Source organism: Drosophila rhopaloa, unplaced genomic scaffold, assembly GCF_018152115.1.
Source record: "Drosophila rhopaloa isolate 14029-0021.01 unplaced genomic scaffold, ASM1815211v1 contig_154, whole genome shotgun sequence".
NCBI lineage: Eukaryota > Metazoa > Arthropoda > Insecta > Diptera > Drosophilidae > Drosophila > Drosophila rhopaloa.
The window spans coordinates 11,124-23,329 of record NW_025335033.1 but is presented as its reverse complement, the minus strand read 5'-3'; the positions used below and the strand labels follow the sequence as shown (position 1 = coordinate 23,329).

Sequence of the window (12,206 nt, the reverse complement as noted above, 5' to 3'; positions counted from 1 at the left end):
CCGTTGGTGTTCGTATTTGCGTTGTTGGTGTTTCCACCACGGTTGTTTCCTCTATAATAACCACGACCTCTATAATTGTTGTTGGTCTGATTATTATAGTTTTGGTTATAACCGTTATTTTGGTTATAGCCATTATATTGGTAATATCCGTTATTCTGATAATTACCTCGGTTATTGCCCCTACCGCGGTAATTATTTCTGAAGTTGTTACCGCGATAGTTGTTTCCTCTTTTTGTATACAGTATTGAATTTGCATTGCCTGTCATTTCAGTACTGCATTGTATGTACTTAGTGACGGCTTCATTCATAGTTGTGAAGTTGCCTGCCTCTAAAATTGTTTTTATGCGGCCATGCTCACAATTTTTAACCATTGTGGTAATGGCTTCTTTTGTGCTGAATTTGTCAGCGTGTTCGGCTGGTAGGCCTTCCTCAATGTACGAGGCTTCAAGGAGCTTTCGTAAGTTGTCTATTTCTGATGTAAATTTCTCAGCTGTTTTGCCTTTTTGGCTTGTTTTCGCCATTTTCGCTTTGACTACATCGGATGTTTCACCGACTATAGTGTCTTGCAATTTGTTTATTATTGAATTTATTGTTGTTTCATTCTGTACTTTGTACAGTGTAGATCCTATTATTTTGGATTTAATGACATCTACAGCCAAATCTTCGAATGTGCCTTTAGTTAAGTTAACCAACTTCAAGGCTGTTATGAATCTTTGAAGATGTATCTTTTGCCCGTTAAATTCCGGGATTGCATTCGAGATATCTTTTATATATGCCCTTTGGGCTGCTGGATCTGCCATTATGTTTTCTTTTGTGTCTGGCACGCTTACATCTGATTCTATATATTCTTCTTCTTCTGCTTCTGTTACTGTTATAACTGCAGGAATTGTTAGATCATGTAGATCTTTTTCTTTTATTTCGATTCCTTCGCTCGAATCGGAATCTTCATTTTCTGTTACTTCTATGTCTTGATCTATTGTCAAAGGTGTATTTAAAATTGTCGGTATCGATATATTTAAATTATACCTTTTTTTAACAGTTATTAGATTTGAACGTAATTTGATCAAAAATTTAGATAATTTTGTCCAATTCGTTTTATTTATCGCTGCCCTATTTTCATGTACTAAAGTTCTTGCAGTATTGAAAGAATCTACAAGAATCTTTGCATGTTTATTAATAGTGTCTTTATGTATTGGCCTATTTTGGCTTATACATTTGTAAGACTTGTCAAATGTGTCCTTTAATTCTCGTATGTGGAGAGTTAATTGCTCCCATTCCATACTAAGGACTTATTTTTTTGTATTAGTTGTGCATAATTTTTAGTACAATTATATGTCCTAGGACTGGGTGTATGTCTACTTCAGAAAATACTTTACAGTGTCTTACTGTAGACAGTACTATTGCTTTTTGCGTACCACTGCAATGAAAAAGCGGGGAAAAAGCTAGGTCGTACCTATTCATATATTCGTCTTCAAAATCTGAAATTGATAGAGCCTCTCCTCTGTTTCTTAGTATGGCTAATACCCTATTCTCAAAATTTGGTTGATTGGATAGAGTAATTCTTATGCAATCTGTGGTATTCATTTTGTATGTTAATATATTTTATTTTTATTTTTATTTCAAAATTTCAATTCTCTTATTTTGGTATGTCATTGCATACATTTACAAATTTTTGACTTTAATTTTTATTTTGAACATATTTTTATAATAATTGTTTGTGCTTTATAAATTTAAATCTTATCCAGATCGTTGGCCTGGCTTCTATTTATAGCTCTTTTTGATACACACTTATTGTGGTACATATAGGCTTTATACAAAATGTATGCACTCATTATAAAAACAATTATTGATAATAATATGTTTGTTAAATCGGTATCAATAGTTTTTGATTCGATTTTATTAATTACATTAGCAGTGGAGTCCACTGTTTTAGTATCAATTAAACCCATTTTGGGTATTATTTCTGTAACGCTTTCAAAATCTGTTTTAGATATTGCGTTACTTTTCATAACAAAAAATGTTCATTCATATTTAAATATTTTCTTTTTATTTTGATATCTTTTAATTTTTCTTATGGCACGTATACTCGCAAGCTGTATTTTCGAAAGGCCCTTTACAATCTGCAGGGCACTTAGGTTTTCTAGCCTCCTTCATATCATTTTTATTTTTGTAGGCATCTAATTCCCTATACGTGTTCTCTAATTCTTTCTTAATTTCTACATTTTCATCCCAGGATACTGGGGTAGATTTTTCAGCATATAGCTGCCTATTTAATTCTTTTATTTTTAAATTCAGGAAGTTCTTCTGACCTCCTCTCCTTTTTCTCTTATTATTTTTTTTTGTCTTAGGCATTTATTTAATTATGTATTTAATTAATTAATTAAATTTTTTTTTTTTGTTTAAATTTTGTGGTATGTGTATAAAATTGTTACATGTATCCCTACCTAGGTAAAAAAAATTAAGACCCGCAGCTAGAAACTGCCTGGTCTGTACAATTATTGTTAATTATAAGTTTTTGCATCGCAGATGCATATAAAATAATAAAAAAAATTTAAGATGTGCACTCTTGGAAGCGCTGTCGGTTCAATTCTCCAGGGTCGCTGATGCTCCTTCGCTGGCGTAAGGGGCGGCCTACCCCTCACACTTGTTGTCTCAGCTGCTGATGTCCTGGGCCTATGGGCTCAGGCGGTACCGGTGCCGGTCATCGCACAGGTTTTTCCGCAGGTGCCTTCGCACCTTGGCGTTCCAGTCGCCCAGCGCAGTCGTCTTAGGGCACACTTTGTTTCTTCTTGGAAACTGCTTTGGAGGTGGAGGTGTTAATTTTCTTTTGTCGTCATTAATTTTCTTAATCACTGAGTGAGCTGGAGTTATTGGCTTTTTATTTACAAAACTTGAATTAAGAAAATCAAGTTCTTTTGTAATTTTTTGGGCTGCTGCCCAGGGCGGTGCTGGTTTGTTTTTATATAATAGCCACTTTTTTTCTTTTTTATATTTTTTTAGTTTGGTTTGCACGTCTCTACGTTTTGCCATAACTCCATCTCTACTCACTCAGATTTATATTTCCAGTTGCAGTTGTTCCTTCCTAGGTCCTCCAGGACCAGTGTCACGGTCGCCATGTTATATTATTGCCATCATATTTTTATAATAATTAATAGTCACTTTGTTTTACTTTTCCATGGGCAGATCTTTATTATTGAATTGTCCAATTGATAATGAATTTCAGTTAGCTATTTGCGGCTGCGCTGCCTGCAAACATTGGCAGCGGCCGTCATATATATCGAAGTATATGCTCGCAATTGTATTTGTGCTGGTAGCACTGAGAGCGCGAGGGAAGTTGTACATGCATGCCTTGTATGTGTCTGCACTCAGGCCATGGGAATATGCTGACACTAGCACTTCCCATAACTTGGGCTCTGAGGCACATTCATATTTCGGCTGGCCGCAAAAGTTTAGCGGCCGGCGCTTTTGTATTTGTTTAGGTACACTGTAATACAATGTTGGTGTCGGTACAGTGGGTACTCGCTACAATGATACATGCATACTACAGTATTATCCTCGTGAACAATCACCATTTGGCCAATTCGAATGTTGGCGTGGGGTTTGAGCCATTTGGAGCGCTCCTGAAGCGTGTGTAAATAGTCACGCCTCCATAGCTCCCAGAACTGCTGCTTCAAATACGTTACGCGCTGCCACCGCGTAAGATAAGATGGTCTGCTCTCGTCAATTGAAGGCTCCGGTACGGACATCAATGAGGACCCAATCAGTTTGGGTCTTCGGAAAGGGGTGCCATTGGTCTTGAGTTCAAGATTGCCTCCGACTCGATTGCAATTGTTTGAAGCTCCTCGTACGTTAGCCCAGTGTTGCCCAAGTTTTTCATCATTAGGCTCTTCATGGACTTCACTGCGGCCTCCCACAAGCCGCCAAAGTGGGGAGCACGCGGAGGGATGAACTTGAACTCGAATCCCACGATGCTGCTGAACTTCTGCAAATTCAATGTGTTGGCTTCGTCGAATAGCTGCTGATTAAAGTCCTCGAGCTGCGATCGTGCACCGACGAAATTAGTTGCATTGTCACAATAAATGCGTAGTGGGATGCCTCTGCGACTGACGAAGCGCTTTAAGCAGAGAATAAAATTATTAGTAGATAGATCGGAAATGAGTTCTATGTGGATTGCTTTTGATGAAAAGCATATAAACACAGCCATGTATGTTTTATATGGCACCTTGCTTCGAATGCGGTATGATGTGGAAAATGGTCCACATAGGTCGACTCCAGTTACAAAAAAAGGTCGTTGTGAATGAAAGCGATCAACTGGAAGTGATCCCATCATTTGTTCCATTAAACGAGGCTTATAATGGTAACAGTGTGTGCAGCGCCGTACAATCTTTCGCACAACTTCTCTGGCGTTTACAATCCAAGCCTGAAGTCGCAGGATTCCAATGAGAGCCTTTGGTCCAGCATGCATGTGATGCCGGTGGAGATACTCAACAAATTTCAACGTGAAGCAATGATTCTTTGGTAGAAGAACAGGAAATTTTGCATCGAGTGAAATGGGCGCCTTGGCTAAGCGGCCTCCTACACGTAATAGTGTTATCGAACCGTTTGGCCCGTTAGTCGCTGCTAGGAACAGATTTAGTTTCTGAAATTCGGGTTTTAAAATCCTGTTTTCCTTTAGCTGCTGGATTTCGTTGAAAAAGGTCTTCTGCTGAATATGTGATACGATGTGCTTGAACGCGTATTGCAATTCAGTTGCTGGTGTATGAATTACATCGACTAAGTTCACCTTTTTGTTGACCTTGATTCTATTAAAGACGCGCAACACAAAAGCTATGACTCGCAAAATGCGCCGATAGGATGAGAATTTGTTGATAACTTCATCGAATACATCTTCCTTGCTTCCATTATCGGTACATGTGAGGACTGTTGCTTTTCGCAGCTCCAACTCTTCATTGGTGTCCTGAGAATTTGGTACTGGTTGAGGCCATCCAGATGAGTCTTGACGTAAGAAGCTTGGTACACGAAACCATATAGTTTCCATAAGCTCGGACGCTGCGCAGCCTCTTGAAACTATGTCCGCGGGATTGTCCTTGCCCGGAACGTGCCTCCAAGTGATGTTTGACGTGGTTGATTGCATCTCAGAAATCCGGTTAGCGACGAAACAGTTTAGCCTGGACGAGTGCATGGTAAGCCACTGTAGAACTATTCTTGAATCTGTCCAAAAGAAAATACTATCAATGTATTTTTCGAATTTATGCTTAATCTTGGCCCATGTTTGACACAATAAATATGCGGCGCACAATTCTAGCCGCGGCAATGAAATTGCTTTTATTGGGGCCACCTTAGACTTGGCGATGATTAGCATTGATTTGAACTCTCCGTTTATGTATGTTCGTAGATATAGGCAACAGCCATAAGCTCGCTGCGATGCATCTGAAAATCCGTGTATTTCCGATAGATTTTTAGGTGACGAGTTAATGAATCTTGGAACTTCGATGGTTTGAAGATTGTGCAAATCTTCTTCTATTCGCTTCCACTGAGATTGAAGCTCAGGGGGAAGTGGATCGTCCCAGTTTAGACGATGCATCCACAACTCTTGTACCAATATTTTGCATCGAATAACGACTGGTGATACGAGCCCTAGCAAATCGTACAGGTGAGCTACAAGTGAAACGATGCTCCGCTTGGTGACGACAGAGATTGTAGGTAGGGTATACCTGAAACAAAACACATCTAGTTTTGGTTGCCACGACATGCCCAAAGTCTTCGTAACATCTTTGGTATCAACCTTAAATTGAAACTCTGCTCGGTTGCCTTCTATTTTGCTTGTGTTCCACTTTGCAAGCTCTAATCCAGCCTTAGAAAGTATGCTGGTGACCTCTGTAGCCTTGAGATGAAGCTCTTCGACACTGTCTGCTCCAGCAAGGAGGTCATCGACGTACATATCTTCTTTAAGTACTGCTGCTCCGATGGGAAACTGATTTGAGAACTTATCTGCAATATATTTCAAGCTCCTGATTGCTAGAAATGGTGCGCAGGACATGCCGTACGTGACAGTGTTGAGCTGAAACAATTCTAAAGGCGCAGCTGAGGATTCTCTCCAGAGAATAAGTTGATACATACGATCGTCTGGTGATACTTCAAACTGGCGATACATCTTGCAGATATCAGCTACAAGTGCATGATGATGTAAGCGAAAGGCAAGAAGTGTTAGGATAAGTTTCTGCTGGATGCTTGGGCCAATCATCAACAACTCATTCAGAGAAAGGTTCGACGTTGTTTTGCACGATGCATCAAACACAACACGCAGCTTGGTAGTCGTGCTTTCTGATCTCAGGACTCCATGATGCGGGATTACATAATGGGTCTTTTGAGAGTCGAAATCAGATGCCAATTGCATGTGATTCAAATCTAGGTATTCCCTCATGAATTGAACGTACATCTCCTTTAACAACGGGTTGCGGCTCAACCTCCGTTCATTTTGCAAAAACCGGGATTTGGCAATTTCAAAAGATTTACCTAGCATGTGAGGATTCTCCTTAAATGGCAAGCAAACTTGGACTCGTCCAGATGTGAGAAACCTTGTGTTTGCCACAAAATGTCGTTCGCATTCCTGCTCTTCTGCGGTGAAACCTTGATCGTGCGAATCAAACTCCTCGATTAGCCAAAACCTTTCTAATGCACCTTGCAGCTCCGTAGAACGTGCCATGTTGCATGTTACGACTTGGGATTGCGGAATATCAGAAACCTTTCCGCCAACGATCCAACCAAGTGCAGTATTGACCAGGCAAGGAAGGCCTGGACCTAAAGAAATTTTGCCATGTGAAAGTAAATCAAAAAACTCTTGTGTGCTGATGAGTAGGTCAATCCGGTGAGGCATGTAGAAGCCTGGATCTGCAAGGTCAATCTCTGAGGGTATGTTCCATTGTGAAGTGTCAACGAATCGCTCTGGCTGATTAAGCGATATTGTCTTGGCTACAGCGAATTGTAAATGCCATTCATTTACAGATAATCGTGATCGAATAGTTGTTGAGACCGAGAATCTCATCTGCGTTCTGACATCGCCTATGCCAGAAATGTCATACTTCTGTCTCTCGAATCTGAGCTGAAGGAGCTTGGCCAACTCTTCAGAGATGAAATTTATTTCAGAGCCTGAGTCAAGCAAAGCTCTGGCTGGCTGAAATATTCCGAACTTATCCTTAATCAATACTATTGCCGTAGGAATTAAAGCGCGCCTCGAATGACGCGAAAGCATGGAAACAGCATGTGTGGGTTCCCGCTGCTGCTGAGATGTGTGGGAGACAATTTGTGTTGGTTGCTCTGGATGAGCAGTTCTATGCAGAATAGTATGATGTAAGCCTTGACAAACGCGGCAACGAGATCTACTTGGACATCTGCTCGCCAAATGGCCGGTGCGCAAACAATTTATGCACAGAGCGGATTGCTTGACGAAATTTAATTTATCCTGCCAGTCTAGTAAACCAAATGAAGGGCACTGATTGAGAGAGTGATCAGTAACAGAACATTTTTTACAACCACCCTGTGCCGTAACAAAGGCTCTTCTATTCTGCGTGGGCCTTTCCCTTGGCTTCTCATCAGATGTTCGTTTAACGTTGCTCTCCAAAAATTGACAATGACGGCTTAAACTGCGATAACAATCCTCCCAAGTAGGCAACACCTCGTATTCTTGAACCCGATCGTACGATAATTTCGAATCTGCATCAATTTTAGATAAAACAAGATGAATTAGTATTGCGTTCATAACATCTGCTTCTGTTCCTAACGACAACAACGATTCACGCAGCGCGGAGACGGTATCCAAGATACAACGAAGAGCTGCGGGATCAGATCTTTTCATAATTTGAATATCAAATAAGCTAGATATGTGCTCTATGAAAATCAAAACCTTTTTATCGTAACGCTCCTTTAACTGCTTTAACGCCTTTGGATAATTGATTTCGGACACTTGAAAAGGGGCCACAACACTCAGCGCGGGGCCAGACAAACAGCTAAGCAAGTAGTTAAATTTGTCAACAGCTGATATAGAAGCGTCATCATGTACCATGCTAGTAAAGGCAGTAATAAACTTCATGTAGTCACCATACTTCCCGTCGAACTTAGGCAGCTTTAACGAAGGCAAACGATTATGGTGCCCAGTTGCGCAATTTGCCGATGAATTAAAGAAACTTGCATCTTCTGGCCGGTCCTTCTTTGACGCCCCAATACAAGTGATGATAATTGCCTTGGTTTCTATGAAGACGTCCTCTAATTCTTGCCGGCCGTCGTCAGCCGCATCCAGCCGTTCGATCTGTGATTTAATTTGAAGAATTTGTTTAAAATACGATTCCAAAATTTGTGACTGGCATTCAAGGGCAGCAAGGTCGTTCTGCAGTTCGATGCGAACTTTGAGATTAACTATATTTCGCTGAATTGTATTCCTTTGTTGTCTTAAAGACACGAGTTGAGTATCAGTCATTTTTGCAACGATTTATTTAGCGAAAACTAATTGTGGAGTAATTATTGAGTGAAGCAATTCCAAATATGTTGGCAATGCCCTTTGGTTCAGAGGGAGAAAACAAAACACTCCGATGCTTGGGAAAATAACTCAATTTTTGGCTTATTTATTTGCAGACCAGCTGCACAAGTTTGTATGTGTGTATATGGGCAATGCCCTTTGGTTCAGAGTAGAATGACAAAACCGCGATTGCATTTGCGAGTCTAGCTTACAGGTTTTCGTCCTCTTTGTGCCGCTGTTCTTTGGTCTCCAAATCTGTTCTTGCGACGGTTATGATGCGCATACCCTGTATGCAGGTATCCACGACGATCCAGTGGCGAAGATTCCGGTGATCCAACGATGCTTCCGGAGATCAAACGCTGATGCCAAACGCACTGCCAATACTCCGATGAGCTGCACTGCGTGCCGAAATACACCAATTATTCTGGCGTTGATGGAATCTATTCCTCCGCCGAATGCAGAGGGAATGATTCGAAGTGGTTTATGGTGGGACTTGCCGAATGCAGTGTCCTGTCACGATCGCCAAAATGTGCGGACTCTGCCGAATGCTGAGTTATTAGAATGGAATAAAACGTTCGACTTGTTTCGGTCTCTAATATGCACTGATTTTTAATGTTCGATTTCGAGATTATAAAGAGAGATATGTATGTATGTACATGTGTGAGCTGCATGTATAAAAGAGCGTAAGGCGAATTCAAAACATAAGCATATGATTACAGTGTGGGGTAATTAAATATAACAAGTTGGCAAAGAATTCAAACAAGAAATTTGAAAACAACAAATTCCAATTTACAAACAAGTATACATATTTGTGCGCAAATTAAAATTGCATTGATAACATTGTAACTGATAAAAAGTATACAAGCTCACGACTTTTACTTGGATCACTTTCATCCCTAAAGATTATAAAATGAAAGACCGATTTTTAAGGGGATACGGCCACAGCCCAAACCGTAAGAGCAAGAGCAGCCAAATTTTTTCACAGTATTCCATTGGGGGCGTGGGCGCCCACTAAGATCCGATATGTCCCCCCAGTGGCCCCAAACAGCTCCAACATCCATTATTCTGAGCAAAAAAAAGTTGATGTACTTAAGCTTAACTTCTAAAGTGGTTGGAATTTCGATATTTGGTTTTTTCCGAATTTTAGGTTTTGAAAAGGCGTAATTAGAAATCTAAAAGAAATTTCGATATCCCCCATAATTTGGGGGCTACATTTAAAATTAACTTTTCGATTTAAAAAATCTAAACCGCTGCTCCGATCAAGATGATTTTTCGCTCAATAGTTATTCTATGGCCCAAATGCTTAAGTTTAATTTTTCAAGTTTTTAACATTTTTTTAAGTATTTTTAACGAATTTATTTAGATTTTCTAAGTTATTGCGTTGCATTTTGCGGGAGCCTGTCGAGAGAGCGAAACCCAGAGAGCGGATGCCAAAAGAGCGACGGCCGAGAGAGCAACAGCCAAGAAAACTGATGGGGTGGGGTAGTGCTGCAGGGAAAGGGGAGGGGAAAGAGGCAATTTAAGTTAAATTTGTTTTGGATTTTAAAAACTTAAACTGCTGCTCCGATCAATATGATTTTCGATCAATAGTCAGTCCTGTGGATCAAATGCTTAGGTTTTATTTTTCATTTTGTGGCAGAAGAAAGAGCCTTATTTAATTTCCACCATGTACGTATGTACATATGTATATTTGGATATGTTTTGATTTGCTTATATGATACATTTCGATAGGTATTGATAAACACAATAAAACTGCATTTTTACTTTTCCGAAATATTTAAATTTTTAAAATCGTATATAAGCGATTGTGGGCGTTAAAGGGGGCGTGGCACCTTTTTGAAACAAACTTGAGCCTTATTTAATTTCCACCATGGAAGAAAATAGAAAATTACTACAAATTCTGTAAACAAAGCCAAAATGTTTCCAAGTTAAATATTAATCTTAAGATTCGAACTTTTGACCAAATACGTATGTACATATGTATATTTGGATATGTTTTGATTTGCTTATATGTACAATACATGTACATACATACAATTAGTGTGTATGTTTCTATTCGAAATTAGATTATGTGCTTAAATACAAATAAAATGATTTATTATACCCGTTTATCGATCAAATGTGGAATCTGAAAATAATACGTTACTTTGCTGTTTTTGTATTGGATGCCAATCTTTTACTGTGTGTACAAAGGTATTCGTTTCATTCAAAACAAGAAATTTGAAAACAACAAATTCCAATTTACAAACAAGAATACATATTTGTGCGCAAATTAAAATTGCATTGATAACATTGTAACTGATAAAAAGTATACAAGCTCACGACATTTACTTGGATCACTTTCATTTCTTATATAGCTCTGCCAGTATCCTTCTGATTCTCTCTCTTGAAGGATTTTCTACAAAGGTTGTTTACACAAAGGATTTCAAAAAACGCGCAAATAAGAAATAAGAAAGTCCTGACAACCCAATTTCCTAACTCCAAACTAATATTAAGCGAACGAAGTCGCTTCGGGTATAGCTATCCGTAAAGATTATAAAATGAAAGACCGATTTTTAAGGGGATACGGCCACAGCCCAAACCGTAAGAGCAAGAGCAGCCAAATTTTTTCACAGTATTCCATTGGGGGCGTGGGCGCCCACTAAGATCCGATATGTCCCCCCAGTGGCCCAACATCCATTATTCTGAGCAAAAAAAAGTTGATGTATTTAAGCTTAACTTCTAAAGTGGTTGGAATTTCGATATTTGGTTTTTTCCGAATTTTAGGTTTTGAAAAGGCCTAATTAGAAATCTAAAAGAAATTTCGATATCCCCCATAATTTGGGGGCTACAATTAAAATTAACTTTTCGATTTAAAAAATCTAAACCGCTGCTCCGATTAAGATGATTTTTCGCTCAATAGTTATTCTATGGCCCAAATGCTTAAGTTTAATTTTTCAAGTTTTTAACATTTTTTTAAGTATTTTTAACGAATTTATTTAGATTTTCTAAGTTATTGCGTTGCATTTTGCGGGAGCCTGTCGAGAGAGCGAAACCCAGAGAGCGGATGCCAAGAGAGCGACGGCCGAGAGAGCAACAGCCAAGAAAACTGATGAGGGGGAGGGGTAGTGCTGCAGGGAAAGGGGAGGGGAAAGAGGCAATTTAAGTTAAATTTGTTTTGGATTTTAAAAACTTAAACTGCTGCTCCGATCAACATGATTTTCGATCAATAGTCAGTCTTGTGGATCAAATGCTTAGGTTTTATTTTTCATTTTGTAGCAGAAGTAAGAGCCTTATTTAATTTCCACCATGGAAGAAAATATAAAATTACTACAAATTCTGTAAGCAAACCCAAAATGTTTCCAAGTTAAATATTAATCTTAACATTCGAACTTTTGACCAAATACGTATGTACATATGTATATTTGGATATGTTTTGATTTGCTTATATGTACAATACATGTACATACAAATTATGTTTTTTCGGTTCGGAATATATTAAAAAAAGGGATTTTTATTTTAATATATAGCGGAGTCTTTATTGGTAAAGTTCTTTCAAGTTAGATCCCCAATCTTAAACTGATTTTACAAAATGCATTATTCTTATAACTATGGCTTCTACCGGTGACAGCGCGCGAGCAGCGAAAGTGGACTTTGATTAGATAATTTTGATTGGTCAAAACTGTGGCCTGATGGGTTGGTTTCTAGGCTGCAT

At 39.0% G+C, this 12,206-nt stretch overlaps 1 protein-coding gene across 1 annotated transcript; it reads right to left on the bottom strand.

Annotated features, from left to right (window-relative positions):
• Window positions 1-5,546: 5,546 nt before the first annotated feature.
• Window positions 5,547-6,706, bottom strand: LOC123037194. The gene is made up of 2 exons (XM_044456817.1): window positions 5,715-6,706; window positions 5,547-5,658 (listed from the first exon to the last, which is right to left on the bottom strand). The coding sequence occupies exons 1-2, from the start codon at window positions 6,704-6,706 to the stop codon at window positions 5,547-5,549; spliced, it is 1,104 nt and encodes a 367-aa protein (XP_044312752.1).
• Window positions 6,707-12,206: the final 5,500 nt, after the last annotated feature.